At 34.1% G+C, this 18094-nt stretch overlaps 1 protein-coding gene across 5 annotated transcripts in view; it reads left to right on the forward strand.

The window, feature by feature from the left end:
* The window catches only part of MFN1 (mitofusin 1), a 34797-nt gene extending 16857 nt beyond the window's left edge, over positions 1 to 17940 (forward strand). For 2 of the 5 annotated variants that reach the window (XM_082458962.1, XM_082458963.1), the window contains 9 exons: positions 4319 to 4440; positions 6119 to 6245; positions 6419 to 6523; positions 6820 to 6922; positions 7060 to 7289; positions 9539 to 9691; positions 10844 to 11040; positions 13730 to 13864; positions 15741 to 17940. In XM_082458962.1, coding sequence (XP_082315088.1) covers positions 4319 to 4440; positions 6119 to 6245; positions 6419 to 6523; positions 6820 to 6922; positions 7060 to 7289; positions 9539 to 9691; positions 10844 to 11040; positions 13730 to 13864; positions 15741 to 15822 — 1254 coding nt within the window. In that variant the 3' untranslated portion in view covers positions 15823 to 17940. The remainder of the gene's footprint in view (positions 1 to 4318; positions 4441 to 6118; positions 6246 to 6418; positions 6524 to 6819; positions 6923 to 7059; positions 7290 to 9538; positions 9692 to 10843; positions 11041 to 13729; positions 13865 to 15740) is intronic. The other 3 variants (XM_082458965.1, XM_082458964.1, XM_082458966.1) reach the window with 3 other exon arrangements.
* Positions 17941 to 18094: the final 154 nt, after the last annotated feature.

Genomic DNA, 18094 nt, shown 5'->3' on the forward strand with positions numbered 1-18094 from the left:
ATGGGAAACACATGAGGTACTTTAGAGAACTGCAGACTCCTGACTCATCTGAGAGACTAATCCAGTACGGCTAGGATGGACCTAGGAATCTGTTATATATTTAAAGCTCCCTGAGTGATTGCAGTAATCAGGCAGACTTAGGAACTATTTTTAATGTTTTTAGAAGAAACTTGGCATTTCACTTTTTTATTGTAAAAGTTCATTTGAGCATCTAAAAATTATATATGGAAAAAACTGTTTATGAGCAAGAGCTTTTACATGAAGTTGTGGAGAATGTTAGGCTTTAGAGTTTGAAAGTTTTGTTTAAAACTATGATATAAAATGAGAATCAGCTAGAAATTATTTGAATTTACCTAAAGAAATAATCAGATGGCAAAAAATTTTGTCTGGATGGCCAAACCTTTTTTTGGTAACTGCACTGACAACTCTTTTCAACTTTTTGCCAAAGCTGAAATTTGTTACTTTTAAAACTAATTTTGGTAATTTATGATTTCCTATAAATTGGTGTATTTCTGAGAATTTATGATTTAGCATAAAATTGTTTATTTAAAACATTTTTGTATTCCTTTTCTATATCTATATATATACTTACATGTAGATATAGATAGATAAAGGATATAAGAAATATCTGTGTATTTTAAACCTTAATTGGATTTACCAATGATCTGATTGCTTTGCTTTTCCTCCAAAGACTTTGGTTAATTTATCAGTTGATACATAGTATTTTTTGGTTTTTATTCATTAAGTTCTATGTTAATCTTTACACAAAGTTTCTTTCTGCCTTCATTATATAAGTGGGATCGTTTTTTGCTTTTTGGTCTTTAAGAAAGAATTTAGGGCCGTGAATTTGTCTGTGAGTGTAGCTTTGGATATATTCTATAGGGTTTCAGTATCCAGTTTCATTGTTGATTAATTTTTAATGATAGCTTTTGGCATTTCCTATTCAATACAGGAGTTATTAAAATTCAGATGTTTTGATTGTTATCATCTAACTTTTCTTGATTTTTTTTGCATTGTGATCACAAAATGTGGCCTTTACACACATTTTCTCTGTTTTTAGAATTCAATATTGTGTGTGTAGTCTTATAAGATGATTTTTGTGTAAAGAAAAACTGTACCAAGTTAATCATTTTATCAAACAGTCTGATCTTTGCCATGGACCTCTTGAGATTTATTTGGTTTAAAAGAAGCTGAATATTATGAACTTTCAGGGTACCAAGTTAAATAAGGCTTGGAAATTAAATAAAATCAATCAAGAAAATCAATGTTAATTCTATTCATATGTTTTCTTGTTTTCAACCTATATTTGGACAGGTGTATATTCTGAACGCAGTTTAGAAATCTAAAATTTTTTTGCCCAAATATTTGGCCATTAACTATTCTTAATAGTTTTGTGTCAGTGAATTTGTTGTGAAGGACATTTCTGGGACAACTGGTGAAATTTGGAAATGGACTGTAGGTTAATAGTATTTTCCCGGTGATAAAAGTTCTGAATACAGTAATTGTTTTGTGGTTGTATAGGAAAATGTCCCCGTTCTTAGGAGACACATGTTAGTATATTTAGTAGTAAGGCTGTGGTGGTTACAATGAACTGTCAAATTGTTCAGCAGGAAGAAATATATACAGGTATGTATAAAGATGAATATCTATATAGACTTATCTATATTGATCTGCATGAGAGAGAGAAGGAAAGGTAAACAAAGCTGAATGTTAACATTTGGTATATTTACTTGAAAGGTATATTGTATCTTGGTGTTCTTTCTTGCAATTTTCCTGTCAGTTTAAGATATTACAAAATAATACGTTGGGAGTGGTAAATAGCATGTTATTGGGTATTTAGGGTCTTTTATCAAGGGGACTTGACAAGCTTGTTATATGTCTTAATTACACATAAATATTAATATTTACAAATTTCTAAGTACATATGACTAAATCATCAGCTGTTTTCTATAGATGTTATTAGAAAATCAGAAGATGATCATAATTGAGATGTGATTGTTGTTTTGGTTCTAAATCTTTAATAAGTTTTAAAACAACCTACAGGATACTCTGACAAGATGGAATTTAAATTGTCTGGTGTAGTATTTTAAACTTCTCCTTGGAAAATTAGAGTTCCTGATAAAATAAGTCTGGGAACTGCTGCATGCTATATATGTCCCTTTATTTAAATTAGCATTCCCTGGGACTTCCTCAGTGGTCCAGTGGCTAAGACTCAGTGCTGCCAATGCAGGGGGCCCGGGGTCAATCCCTGGTCAGGGAACTAGATCCCACATGCTGCAACTAAGACCTGGTGCAGCCAAATAAATAAGTATTAAAAAAAATAAATTAGCATTCCCTATACTTAGTTTGGAATAGAGTATTCCTTTTGCAGTTGACTTTTGATATTTTTCTGATCAGCGGGAACGTCAGTGTGGGATACTTTTTAATTGGAAAAAGATTGCCTGTTTTCTTCTTTATACTTATTCACCAATGTATATTTTTGAATCAAGGAGTAACTTGTATGTTGCCTAATAACTTTTGGAGGTCTTTTCTTTTTCTCTAGTCTAGCTCTAATACTGTGCTGTTATTTACAAATTTGGGGTCTTCATTGCTGATATCTAGATCTGCTTCATCGAGGAACAGAATTTCTTTTAACTTTTTTTTCTTTAAAAAATATTTTTATTCTTTTATTATAGTTTTTGTGACGGTTAATTTGGCAATTTATGAGATAGTTATTTAAAGTAAAATCAAAACTTTGTTTTGGTCATTAAAAAATAAGCAGTTTGCACTTTAAATGTTTAATATTGTGTAGTTATTGGTGGCTTCTGCTTTGGCATATACAGAACAGGAATACTGTAACTTCTTATTACTAATCTCTTCAGGATTAGTGATAATTGAGTGATGTATAAATGAGCTTGACAATGAGCAAAAGTAAGACTATGCATTGAAAAAAAGTAATGGGCTCTGAGTTAAGACATAAACTGTTAACTAAATGAATTACCCTCATGTGCCCTATAGCTAAAGAAATGAATCTGCTTTGTTTTCTATACCTCAAAAAAATACCAAAGAGAGAATTTAAAAGTCTCTTCTGTCCTAGTGAAATAATCATTTTAGAGATGTGAAGGCTCAGCATAGGTTATAAATAGAACACTAAATAAATAGAGTATTGTGACTACCTTTTAAAGCTTAAAAGCTATTTATTTTGATAAAGGATAGTAATTACTTTCAGAAGTAATTACCACAATTTGTACTGGTTTTATATTAAGTTCAAGAAGATGAATTCACGGAAATATTGGAGAGTTGGGGGGTATATCCCTAATTTGATGTTGTGACCCAGATGAGTGTTCTTGGTTGTTCAAAGACCAGATAGTATTTCTCTACACTTGCAGTTGTTTTCAAATGTTATGTCAGTACAGAATTTGACTTTTCTATGATGTAAAAGTGAAAGGCCAATTTTAATTTAATAATTTTGCTAGCACTTAAATGATGAATCACAGTAAATGTTTTAAATAACAAGTAATATGCACATATATTGAAACTGAAACAAAGTTTCACAAAAGAAACATCCATCATCATATGTGGTGCATTCTGATGTATTCTCTGTGTAAAAAACACTGGTCATGAAACACTAATTGATTTGTACAACTGTTAGTAAGTTGTGAGCTACAGTTAGCTTGAAAGTGAAACATGAGATAAGGCATCATTCTGACCTGTATGCACACACTATAGTCCAATGACAATAATGGGATTATCTTAGAAATAGCTTTAGATATTTTTCTATAAACAATTTAAAATATTACTTAGGTTGTTTGCTGTTAAATAGTATTTTTCAATTTGTTCAAGCTTTAATCTATAGAAGTCCTTTTTACTAACTTTATGTGAATCGTATCATTCATTTTTTTCAATGTAGAATTCTATTTCATGGCTTAAGAACTTCATGAGGTTTTCATTGCAAATATGAGGAAAGTCAAGATAGATGGACTAGAAGTAGATTAAAGGTGATCCAAATAAAATTAGTCATCCTAATAGGAAACCTTTTTTAACATTGAAAATAGCAGCCTTTTTTATTTATTTTAAAAAATAATATAGTCAAACAACCATTGCACATTACTGTGTAAAATTACACAAAGCTATGAACTTGCTGTTAAAGCCTTTTAACTTTTAAATTTTTGACATTTTTTTTTTACCTTTATAATTTTAAGTTATGTTTGTCTTCCATTTATTTTCTATCCTTATGTCTGTTTTGGTTAACATTACAAACAGCAAGTTTTTGTGTTTAAATTCCTGAAAATGTTGGGATGGAATTACAGTAATGTGTTATGGCTTGGGCCCCTCGCAGGAGTGTATCTCGCAGTCAGCAGTGAAAACAAAGTTTGAACAGCACACTATCAGAGCTAAACAGATACTAGAAACTGTGAAAAACATAATGGATTCAATAAACGTGGCAGCAGCAGAGAAAAGGTATGAATTCATTTTATTGCAAAATAAAAATTATTTTTGTGTCAATATGAATTCTTTAGACTAAGGTTTAAAATTTTTATATTATTAAATACCTTTCACACTAACATCAACCTTGTAGGTTTAGCTGATGCCTACTTGCATGTTTTTTAATGAATATTTGAAACTGTAAATTTTTTTTTACAACCTTGAACAAGTACATCATTTACATCCCCTGGATCTCAGTATTCTCGTGTGTGAGCTGTGATTTTAAAATGTTCAGTGGCTTTAAATGTCTTTAAAGCAGTGAAAGAACCATTTCTTCCAGCAGAATTTCTCGAAGAAGTCCAAAACAGGTGACCCTCTTTTTACATTCAATCTATCACTCATCTTTCATATATTCATACATTGAAACCTTGAAATCACTCCTTTATGCCAGTTGTGGTTTTATATCAACTGGTAAACAAACAAGGTGATACTACCTGCCAGCCAGAAAGTGAATTTGGTAAGCATTACTCTATATGTCATACTATACTGCAGTATTTTATTCCATTTATTACCTTGTAATGATGAAAATGAATACACAAAAGTGCCAACACTAGTCGAAGAAAAGGGTAGTTCTCACGAACTTGGTATACTTGAAACAGAGATCAAGATGTTATTAGATGTTATAAGCATAATGATGTTAATTAAGCCTCAATTGGACCTTTAAGTGGGCTTAAGCCAATCAATGGAAAGATATAAAGCATCTAAGATTAAATCCAAGATATAAAATTGGGGATTTTAAATGTATTTGATCTTGCTGAGAACAAAACTCCACTCATATCTAGGTGTGTTGCCTAATTTTGACACTTTTGCAGGAATGCATCATGTACAACATTAGAGAATTTGCAGCATATAAAACCCAAGGATCAGAACCCAGATTCTGATCTCTGGCCCTGTGCACACAGTTTCTGTATAGTGAGCTCAGTTGCTTTATTATGGTAGCCAAAGTAAGTAAGTATTCGTCCACTGGATTGACCTTAATTTTTATAAAAATATAGGACATTGAAATAAACGTAGCACAAAAAAGATGTGATTTGAGGGTGGTTTGTATAATCGTGCGTTGGGAACAGATGTCTTGGGAAAGATGATCTTAAAAGGATCTCAGGCTTTTGTTTTGCTATATCATCCAGGGGTTGACAAATTTTAGCAGATAGTAAATATTCTAGGCTTTGTAGGCCATACTGTCTCTTTGGCAACTACTCAATTCTGCAGTTTTAGAGCAAAAGCAGCCATATACACAATAGGTTCATGAATGCTTGTGGCTCTATTCCAAGAAAACTTTAACAGAAACTAGCGGATGGCTGGATTGGGCTTGCAGAGTGCTGTTTACTGGCCCCTGTTTATTACGTAGACTTAATATTGAGTTAGTTCTGTTTTGACTGTTCATATCTGTGAAATGGGTGGAGATTTAGCATCCTTATTAATCTTTTGTGGGATTCAGGTACCACATGAGCAGAGGGACAGTTTATATCCAATCATCTGTAAAACATTTTATAAGTGAAATATTATTTGAATCCTTTTAGATGTTGAAATACAAGATTTTTTTTTTTCTTCTATCATGCTAACAGATGGTTCAATATATAAGTGAGTGTTTGTACTTAATTTCTTCGGGACTTTAATATACCCTGAATGTTAATTACTTTTCATACTATAATAGGGTTTATTCAATAGAAGAGAGGGAAGACCAAATTGATAGACTGGACTTTATCCGAAACCAGATGAACCTTTTAACACTGGATGTTAAGAAAAAAATCAGGGAGGTTACAGAGGAGGTTGCAAATAAGGTGGGTAACATTAGCTTTGTGATTATAATATCTGGGAATGGAAATACTTTTGATAATGCTAAAAATGTTAGCTGTTACCTTAAAGGAATATTTAAGTTTTTTTCAATTTAATTTTTTTGAGTAGTTGGTAATCTTGTTTAAATATTTTAATTCTGATTTTTTAATATTTTTAGGTTTCATGTGCAATGACAGATGAAATTTGTCGACTCTCTGTTTTGGTTGATGAATTTTGCTCTGAGTTTCATCCTACTCCAAGTGTATTGAAAGTATATAAAAATGTAAGTTAAATTGTAGTTAAGTGTTATTCAGATACAGTTTCCTTATCTTATTCTGACTCTTATTCCACTCTTTAGTGGTTTGGCCATTTTAGTGTCTTCATGGCAATCAGTACATGATTAAACTATTACATCTCCTGTGCACTCTTGTAATAAATCTAAACTGTAAAGTACACAGAAGAATTATCATCTTAGAAAAGAATACGATCATTTTAGTGTTTACTACTTTTTTGACATTTTAATAAAATCTGCATATATTCTAGAGAAAAAATAATGTGGACATTTACCATTGTTAACAGGAGTTAAATAAGCACATAGAAGATGGAATGGGAAGAAATTTGGCTGATCGGTGCACTAATGAAGTCAATGCTTCAATGCTTCAATCCCAGCAAGAAATTATTGGTAATATTTGTCTGCAAGTTCGTGTGTAGTTTTTTCTTTATGTCGTTGTTAAAAGATTTATTATAAAATCCTTTAGATATTTTATAAAATATTATTTACTGTTGTTAACTAAAATATCATAATTCGGTTCTTTCTAGAAAATTTGAAGCCATTACTTCCAGCTGGTATACAGAATAAACTACATACACTGATTCCTTGCAAGAAATTTGATCTCAGCTATGACCTAAATTGCCACAAGTTATGTTCAGATTTTCAAGAGGATATTGTATTTCATTTTTCCTTGGGCTGGTGCTCCCTTGTCCATCGTTTCTTGGGTCCTACAAATGCTCAGCGGGTGCTTCTAGGATTATCAGACCCTATCTTTCAGGTATATATATATATATTTTTTTTTTTTGAGTAGGCTTTTTATTAGGTGGTTATTGCTGTACTATACAGGTATGTATCTGATTCTACCAGTTTAGAGTCTCTTTTTAAAAACTTTTTTGAATTTATCAATTCAATAATTTTTTAAATTAATTAATTATTTTTTTTGGCTGCGTTGGGTCTTCATTGCTGCTCGCGGGCTTTCTCTAGTTGTGGTGAGCGGGGGCTACTCTTCGTTGCGGTGCGTGGGCTTCTCATTGCGGTGGCTTCTCTTGTTGCAGAGCACGGGCCCTAGGCACGCGGGCTTCAGTAGTTGTGGCATGCAGGCTCAGTAGTTGTGGCTCGTGGGCTCTAGGGCGCAGGCTCACTAGTTGTGGTGCATGAGCTTAGCTGCTCCGCAGCATGTGGGATCTTCCCGGACCAGGGCTCGAACCTGTGTCCCCTGCATTAGCAGGCGGATTCTTAACCACTACACCACCAGCGAAGTCCCTCAATTCAATAATTTTTCAGAAAACTTAGAGAGTTGTAAAACCATCGCCACAATCCAGTTTTAGAACATGTCTGTCACCCCAAAGGCTACCCTTGTGCCCATTTGCAGTCAGTTATCATTCCCACCTCCAGCCCTACTGCTAGTCAGGTTTCTCTAGCTATCATTTTTACCCTTCTGGACATTTCATATCAATGGAATCACACAAAATGTGGCCTTTTGTGACTGGCTACTTTCACTTAGCGTAATGTTCTCAAGGTTTGTCATCATGGTATATGAATGTTGTAGCATGTATCAATACTCCATTTCTTTTTTTGGATGAATAATATCCCATTATGGATATCACACATTTTATTTATCCATTCACCAACTGATGGACATTTGAGTTGTTTGTACTTTTTGGCTATTATGAATAATGATGTTTTAAATACTCATAGACTGTTTTTATGTGGACATCTGTTTTCATTCCTCTTGAGTATATGTCTAGGAGTGAAATTGCTGGACCACATGGTAACTGTTTAACTTTCTGAGGAACTGCCAAACTGTTTTCCAAAGCAGCTGCACCATTTTACATTCCCACCAGCAATGTATTAAGGTTCTCTTTCTCCACATGCTCATCAAGACTTGTTATCATCTTTTTTATTATGGCAGATGTGAAGTTGTACCTCATTGTAGTTTTGATTTGTATTTCCTTAGTGACTGATGATTTTGAACATCTTTTCATGTGCTTATTCATGTATCTTATTTTGTAACATGTCTTTTCAAATCATTTGTCCATTTTTAAATTAGGTTATTTGGCTTCTTATCGACTTGTGGGAGTTCTTTATATATATTCCAGATACAAGTCTTTATCAGATACATGATTTCCAAATACGTATGTTTTTCTAGTCTGTAGCTTGTCTTTTAATTTTCTTATGGTGTATTTTGAAGTGTAAAAGATTTTAATTTTGCTTTTATTATTTTTTTATTTTTTATTTTTATTTATTTTTTTTGGTCACGCAGCTTGTGGGATCTTAGTTCCCCAACCAGAGATTGAAACCCGGCCCTCGGCAGTGAAAGCGTATAGTCCTAACCACTGGACCGCCAGGGAATTCCCAGGGTTTTAAATTTGAAGTCCAGGTTTTTTTAAAGGATTGTGTTTTTGGTGTAAAAAAATTTTTTTAAAAAAAATAATTTTATTTATTTATTTATTTATTTATTTATTTATGGCTGTGTTGGATCTTCGTTTCTGTGCGAGGGCTTTCTGTAGTTGTGGCAAGTGGGGGTCACTCTTCATCGCAGTGCACAGGCCTCTCACTATCGCGGCCTCTCTTGTTGCGGAGCGCAGGCTCAGTAATTGTGGCTCACGGGCCCATTTGCTCCGCTGCATGTGGGATCTTCTCAGACCAGGGCTCGAACCTGTGTCCCCTGCATTGGCAGGCAGATTCTCAACCACTGTGCCACCAGGGAAGCCCCCCAAAATTTTTTTTAATATACAGTTTTAATTTCACTTGAGAGTTGAAGGCCTGTTGTTTTAGGTAGACTCATTGTACGTTATGAAGATTCATTCTTCATGATATCATTGGTCCATGTCACAGGAGATAATTTTCAGACCATTTTTATTTTCTTCATGTATTTATGGTAAACTCATTAATTGGAGTCATTCTTTTTGTAGATTTACTACTGTAATTTTTAAAAGAATACAGTCAAATTTTGTAAATGTAACTATTCCATTTGTAGTGGTTTAATTGAATTAATCCTTTCCCCCCACCCCGCAACCTTATTAGCTTCCCAGATCTTTAGCTTCTACTCCCACTGCTCCTACCAATCCAGCAACACCAGATAATGCGTCACAGGAAGAAATCATGGTTACCTTAATAACAGCATTAGCTTCTCTTACGTCTCGAACTTCTATGGGCATCATTGTTGTTGGAGGAGTGGTAAGAAATAGTACCTTTTTTTTTGAAACAGTATTTTTTAGTGTAATTGAAATTGAAATTATTGCAAAGCTACCTGCTAGATAAGGAAAAGAAAGATATATTTACTTCAGTTTCCAGGATCTATAAGACGACATGAAAAGTTGTAAGTTAAAATTAGTGAATTGGGTTTCACAAGTCTAATCTTAAAAATAAATATTTAAAAAAATTTTTAATTGAAATATAATTGACATATAAAATAGTATTAGTTTTAGGTGTATGACATGATTTAATATATGTATGTATTGTGAAATGATTACCACAACATAAACAGTACTTCCTACTTTTACATCATAGCACACGAAGAAACAATATTTGTGCATTGGAGTAACAGGAATGATCCAGGTCCCTTATCTAGCCTTCTCCAAATACCAAAGGGATCTGCCTTAAAGTATTAAATATTATTTTTTGTAGTAGTTCTTATATGCTAAAAGTTTTTTTCATATCATTAACAGCATAGGTTTATTTTGGTTTTTTGTTTTATTTTTATTGACGTATAGTTGATTTACAATGTTGTGTTTCAGGTGTACCGCAAATGATTCAGTTACGCAAATATATATATCTCTATTCTTTTTCAGATTCTTTCCCCTTATAGGTTATTACAAAATATTGAGTATAGTTTTCTGTGCTATACAGTAGGTCCTTGTTGGTTATCTTTTTTTTTCCTTCTTTTTTTTTTTGGCCACACCACGCGGCATGTGGGATCTTAGTTCCCCAACCAGGGATTGAACCTGTGCCCCCTGCAGTGGAAGCATGCAGTCTTAACCACTGGACCGCCAGGGAACTCCCAGTTAACTATTTTATACATAGTTCATTTTGGTTTTTTAAACCTTTGACCTAAAAAAATTAACATTCCTTTTTGAGATACATTGAATCAACTTACCAAATGCCTGGCAGGTTATAAAAGTTCTTGCCTGGTATTTATGTGCTGCTCCTTTTTTCGGCTTGATTTCCGGTAATTTCATATTTTCTCATAGAGAAGGAATATACATTTTTTAAAAACGGATCTGACTCAAAGATCTGTAGGGAGCCAATGAGTTTTCTAAAATGCCTTTTAGTACAATCTCCCTAGTGGTATTTTTCTTTCTCAAAGTAAGCTGTGAATTTATCTTACAGATTTGGAAAACTGTAGGCTGGAAACTCATATCTGTTTCATTAAGTATGTACGGAGCTTTGTATCTTTATGAAAGGCTGACTTGGACCACCCGTGCCAAGGAGAGAGCCTTTAAACAGCAATTTGTGAATTATGCAACTGAAAAACTGCAACTGATTGTTAGCTTCACGAGCGCCAACTGCAGCCATCAAGTACAACAGTAAGTTGAAAGATTCATCTGTTTTTGTTTTAAAGCTTTACTGAAGTAGGACATACATGCAGAAATGCATAAATAAGAGTACAGCTCGAAGAATTATCACAACATGAACACATTTTATAATTGCCACCAAAGTGGAAAACAGAATGATACCAAACAAGTGGGCTCAAAATGCATGGTGGTAAACGTAATTTATTTTTACTATTATAGCCCAGATTTGTAGGTTTAAAGGCATGATTTTTTAAAACTCAAGAGAATTTTATTATAATAATAAATACCTGGGTCCACCGAGTTTACGTATCTTAAATATTTGTTTCATTGATTTAGTGAAAATATATAGAACTCCAGTCAAATCAATGCATAATATTCTGTATTAGAATGCTCCTGAGAGCTGAATTAGAAAGTTTTCTGAGCTAAAGATGATTGCAACTTAATAGAAGAAACAACATGTACATAATTATAATAAAAGGTGAAAAGTAATGAGAGCTTCATAATGTGAGGCTCTAGAATCTTTTTTTTTTAAATCACATTGAGTATTTATGTATTTATTTATTTATTGGCTGCATTGGGTCTTCGTTGCTGTGCGTGGGCTTTCTCTAGTTGCGGCGAGTGGGGGGGCTACCCTTTGTTGCGGTGCGTGGGCTTCTCACTGTGGTGGCTTCTCTAAGTGCGCGGGCTTCAGTAGCTGTGGCTCGCAGGCTCTAGAGCGCAGGCTCAGTAGTTGCGGCACATGGGCTTAGTTGCTCCGCGACATGTGGGATCTTCCCGAACCAGGGCTCGAACCCGTGCCCCCTGCATTGGCAGGCGGATTCTTAACCACTCTGCCACCAGGGAAGTCCCTAGAATCTTAAATCATGAAGGACAGTGGATCAGCAAAGGTTTCCTAGAGGAGAGGTAGCCTGATGAGACTTGAACATCAGAATAGAAAGAGCGAGACAGAGAAAACAGCTCAAACCAAAGGCAAGAATGTTGGGGGAAAAGGAATGTGTTCAGAAACATGAGATAATTTCAGTGTGGCAGATGTGTACATAAGAAGGGGTCCATTCAAGTATAAGCCTAACACTAGGACTGAGGTTTGGATAATTAGGAACCCTGGGAGTGATATCATTAACATTTAGCTCTAGAACAGATAACTTTGCAGTGGTGTGGTGTGTAAAGTGGTTTAGACTCAGGAGACAAGAATTGCAGGGAGATTAAACTGTTTCAGACACAAGATCAGAGCCTGTACTAACCTTGTTAGAGCTGTAGGGAATGGAAACAATGAGGGCACAGAATTGAGACCACTGAATTAGTTCACTCATTTACCAAATATTTCTTGAGCTCCTATTTTACATAACCGTGTTAATTTTGATTTATTTATATTAAGATCTTTTCTTTAATGAGGATAACCTGGACCTCCAAACAAAATCAGCTGAGGTTCACATTCATAAAAACAGAATTAATGAAGCTTACTATTCATTTCATCATCAAACATTTATTAATTGCCTACCGTGTGACAATAACTACGCTAGAAGTTATGGGAAATTAAGTTAAAGATGACTTATATTATTCCTTAGAGGACTTTACACTCTAATGGAGGCAACCTCAAATAATTACTCCAGTTAAAATAATACTAGCTAAATATTAATGTAATAAAATATTAAAATAAAAAGATGCTTCATTTGTCTAATATTGGTATTTGGTCAGATAGGGAGAGAATGGAGGGGGAAAGGACCCTGGGAAAGATGAAGATGCGCAGGAGAATAGTTGCAGAGAAAAACAAGTCAGTTCATCAAATTCCAGCGGTACACACCTACTAGGCATGCTCCCAGTTGCAAAAATATAAATATAATATTTGCCAAAGTTAACATATTAACTAGCACACAAATTAAATACAGCCGTTTTGTTCTAGAAATGTGGTTAAATGTTGCTATAGTTTAAAGTATTTTTTTTTTTTTTTTTTTTTTAATAGTTATTGTTTTGAGACATGGTCTCAGGTCTTTTTTTTTTTTTTTCAGAAATTCACGTTCTTTTATTTATTTATTTATGGCTGTGTTGGGTCTTCGTTTCTGTGCGAGGGCTTTCTCTAGTTGTGGCAAGTGGGGGCCACTCTTCATCGCGGTGCGCGGGCCTCTCACTATCGTGGCCTCTCTTGTTGCAGAGCACAGGCTCCAGACGCGCAGGCTCAGTAATTGTGGCTCACGGGCCCAGTTGCTCTGTGGCATGTGGGATCTTCCCAGACCAGGGCTCGAACCCGTGTCCCCTGCATTGGCAGGCAGATTCTCAACCACTGCGCCACCAGGGAAGCCCTAAAGTATTTTTGACTGTCACAGAAGTTCATGAAATTTTCTTTCCTGTTCTCAGTAATTTATTTTTATAGGCAGGGGACAAGAGTAAGGCTTATTATGCTTCTGAAGAAATATACCCATCCTTTGCCTTTTCATAGCTTATTCATATTCACAGCAATATGGCAGAGTAATATTATTACCCACTGAGCATTTGTCTTGAGGCCAGATGAAATTAAGCCCACAGTCATATTAAGCTTATAAGTGCCATACCCTCCCTCATACCAGTCTTAGCCGTGTTCTTTGATACCTTACATTTTTGGGAATTTTTTAAACTTGTGATCTGTTTTTTATATAAGCTTTAAATTAAAGCTTATTCATTTTAAAAGACATTCATGACTGCTGATAAAATTATTTTTTATTTGAAGGGAAATGGCAACCACTTTTGCTCGCCTGTGCCAACAAGTTGATATTACACAAAGACATCTAGAAGAGGAAATTGCCAGATTATCCAAAGAGATAGATCAACTGGAGAAAATACAGAACAATTCAAAGCGCTTAAGGTATTTGAACCTTTTTTCCTCAATAATATGAACATTTATTGGTTTCATTACCAAAATATAATTATGTAAAATCACTAGCAAATTTATGTTAAAATTTTTGGCTTTCTGCATTGGCTTAATTGTAATTTTGCAATTTCAGTGAAAGCTAATTTGAACAACAACAAAAAAATCTGAATTTAAAGGAAATTTTTAGATCTAAGCTTATAGCTCTATGTTAAGCTATACTAGTCCTTTTTCAGAGCAGAAGTTTTGTAATTAAAAGTATGAATTTTCAGCCCTACATATCCAAGACCCATAGCTTTTCTTCTCATTGGGGACTGTTAGGTATACTTAAATTTGAAGCAACAGAAGTAAACAAGATATCCTAATATAATTTGGAATTCTGGTTTAATATGATTTGCCATGGATTCTTTGGAGTCTAAATAAATTGTGCTTTGGGGGTCAAGACCAGAAGTGTCACCACGAGATCTATGCTTCTTGGCAGTTCTTAACTTTCAGCTTTATTACCCATTAGCTGGCTCACCTACAAGTCTGGTAGAATCATTAAGCATCATTTACTTCCTGCTGCTACTTACCAGGGCACATGCTACATACAGTTGCCTGTATAAAAACAGTTTGCAACGTCTGTAAATTGGAGAGGCTGTCCTTATGACGTGGATTTTGGGACATTATACTTAAAACACCTGTGATAGTGTCCATCCCTGGTACCTTAATCTGAAAAGATTAAGATTAAGCAGTCACATTCTCATTGCATCTCCGTTTCAGGGTCTCTGAAAAAGGTGACTGCCTATCACTTAAACCCCAGCATCACTTCACACACACAAACACACCCAAATGAATTTCACATATTCCATTGCTCCTATTTTAAGTTAGATCATCCCAAGTACAGCCTTTCAAATTTGGTGAAACTATATCCAATAGAAATTTTTTTTTTAACCTAGGTAGGTTTTTAAATATTTTTTCATCTTGCTATAGTAAAAAGCCGTAACTGATAAAATAGATTATTGGTACTTATGTAGCTTTCAGATTTTGGCAGGACTGACTTGAATAAGTATCAATATTTTTGATCTGCTAATTCTTCTAATAGGAAAGTTTAGAATAATATTAACATAATATTATAAGTTTAGAATATTATTAACATAATATTTGGAATCTCCCTTGTTACTAAATTAGGCTTAGCCATTCAGATATAATTTAACTTAACTAATGCTTCAGGAGCATTACCTGAAGAAATATACAGTGGAGTTCACATGAACATTTAACTTACGACCTTGACCATATGCACTTAGCAACAAACAAAACAGGACCAAGAAGAAAAGAGAGAAACTCGTTTAAGTATGTGTGTGTGCCCTGGCAGAGTATGAGAATGGGAGATACAAACCTGCATTCCCCTGTCAATTTACATTGTTTTCCCTCTTGTTATGGGCATTTGGCTGCATCAAGTACAATTTTAATATTAAAAAAAAATATTTTTGGTAACTATGGTCCTTTGACATCTGCCAGCTACTTTGTGAATACATAAAACCACTTATTCTACGCTTTATGCTTAACAGGAATTCAAGAACAATTATGTCTTTATGTGACTTAGGATGTAACTCCCATGTAAGGTGATATGACTCCACTGTCTCTTAGGCTTTTCATTCTTATTAAAGATTTTATCTCAGTATACCTTTCTTCTGGCCATTGGATTCTGTGTTTATTGCAAAGTTACAGTAGCACGTATAATAAATGCTTTAAAAAGAGTTGATGATCTGAGTTCAGACAAATGTAGCAACAGCTGGCTAGTGATTTTTTTTTAAGATTTGCATGGGATGCATTTTTTCTCATTGACCTTTATGATAATTAGATTGGTGTTTTATTCATTTTTTTAAATTAGAAATAAAGCTGTTCAACTTGAAAATGAGCTGGAGAATTTTACTAAGCAGTTTCTACATTCAAGCAATGAAGAAGAATCTTAACAATAGAGATTGCTTTGGTGATCATGATAGAAGATGGAACTTGGAAGATTGGGGCAGTTATTTTTATGAAGTGACTTTAAATATGAATTATACTAACTATACCTAAATAGCAAATCCTTGAGTAGATCCTGGTATTGATCTATCTCAGGGTGTGTGCATTTTTGAAAAGTGTTGTGATGTCTCTTTAGTTTTAATTTTGGGTAAAGAAAAATCCTTTGATATGTGAAAATGATGAATTAGTTTAAAGCAAAAGAACCAACTCTCTGACCCCTGAGGGGTGGGGCCTTGCTCTTAATTAGGGCTCTCTTTGTTTTTGATTCTGAAAAACTCTGCTTCCTGGCATCCAGGAGTTAGAGAATGCTCCTTTCATCTTCTTTCTCAAAACGAATTTTTGATGCCTATTTCAATGGGAATAGTCACATTTTTGTTTTATAAACTGCATTGCTCTAACCACAAAGGAGTGTGGAATGTTCTTGAGTGTATTATTTATGCAGGTTACAATCACTTTTGCCATCCTGGCAGGTATGTAAACCACTAATAAATAATGCTGTTTTTACTCCCTCTTTTATTCCCATTAAAACTGATGTAAAACAGTATATAGGTTTGTTATTATAGAGTCCTTATAAAGGTATTTGGGTCTAAATAGTTTTCTCATGTTTCTCAAGAAACACTTCCAGCCTCAACTCTGATTCCAGTAAGGAAAGCTTTCTATCTCAGTTTTAAGAGTTAAGTTTGAAGTGATAAAAATAGCCAGAGATATGGGAGATCTGAATTTTGGGTGGCTACAGTCATGTACAAATGCTGTTCTTTATTTGCCAAGGATACTGCTGGGTTGTCCCCCGGGGTGGCTTTTAAACATTTATTTAATTGTATGAATTTGACAGGTCATGGTTAAAAATTATTACATTTTTTACCTTAATGAAATGTTTATGAGTTCAAGTATTGTTTGTTTCTGTGTTAAAAACTAATAGAAAACTTATATGGAAACATTAAAAAACTGACATTCTAAGGCTTTGCTACACAAAACGTAGTTTTGAGAACCACCAAATCAGCATCACCTAGATGCTTGTTAGAAAGGCACAATCCCAGAAGACACAGCACATTTGGCCAGTATAGTTTATGCTGCTTTTCCATGGGAGGGATAACATTTCATGCTTTTTTCTTTTAATACTCAGTACTTCTTTTTCTGTGCCTTTAAGGCTCCGGGATGCTATTCAGTCTTTTCACAACAAGTGCGACACTGTTTTCCAGGATATTTTAAGGAGAAAATAACATTATTTAGGCCATAGAAGCCTTTCAAAAATATTTTTTATGCGAATCAGATATTAGAATGCAATATTCAAATCCAAATAAATATTCATTTATGGCTAATATTATTGCTTTATAACCAAAAAATGATACAAGCCACCAAGAAGTGGGATTAGGTTAACAATTTCAACATGAAAAACATGTCTAAGACTGGGTACTGCTAATTAAGTTTACAATTTCAAGGCCTTAATCATCTTTTTTTTTTTTTTTTTTTTGGCCTTAATCTTTATACGCAAGTACTTGAACTCTTGCAATAGCATAGTGGTTTGGTATCACCTCATTAGTATAGTACAGTGCTCCTCACAGTTTAGTCCCTAACAGTAGCACTAGGAAAGTTGTAAGAATTACATTCTTGGGTCTCATCCTAGACCTACTGAATCAAATAGTAGGTTTGGGGACCAGTAGTCTCTGGTCTAACAAGCCTTCAAGGTGATCTGATGCATGCTGAAGTTTGGGAACTACAGAATAGTGGTTCTCGTATAGTAAGTAAGTTTATACTAAGTTTTTCATCACTAGTTTGAATCCAGTTCTGCCTGATCAAGCTTGAAAATATGAGTGTTGGAAATGGGACACTAAAATAATGAAGCCCAGCCTTTATGCTTAGGGATAATAAGTGCACCTATGACCAAGCCCATGAATTATAAAGAATTGTAGCTGTTGTCGTTCAAAGTTATTGCACATTTACTTGACTGTCTACTATGTATGTTTGCAGGATTATTTATAAACTTTGTGTAACCTTCAACTTTTTAAAACTAGATTTTTTATAAGAAGTATGCAAGGTGAAAATAAAATTTGTTTGCCTGATTGATAGTTGATTGATAAATGTAGCATTTATACTGGCATTTAGTGAGTTTTAATCTTTTAATGATTTTTACGGCTCTCTTGGGGAGACTGGCTCATCTTTTTCCTAAGGGAGCTTTAAGGGAAAAAAATGACAATTTCGCTTTTTGATGAAAATCTGTGG

The sequence above is a fragment of the Balaenoptera physalus genome, assembly GCF_965194825.1.
Source record: "Balaenoptera physalus genome assembly, chromosome: 4".
Classification (NCBI taxonomy): domain Eukaryota; kingdom Metazoa; phylum Chordata; class Mammalia; order Artiodactyla; family Balaenopteridae; genus Balaenoptera; species Balaenoptera physalus.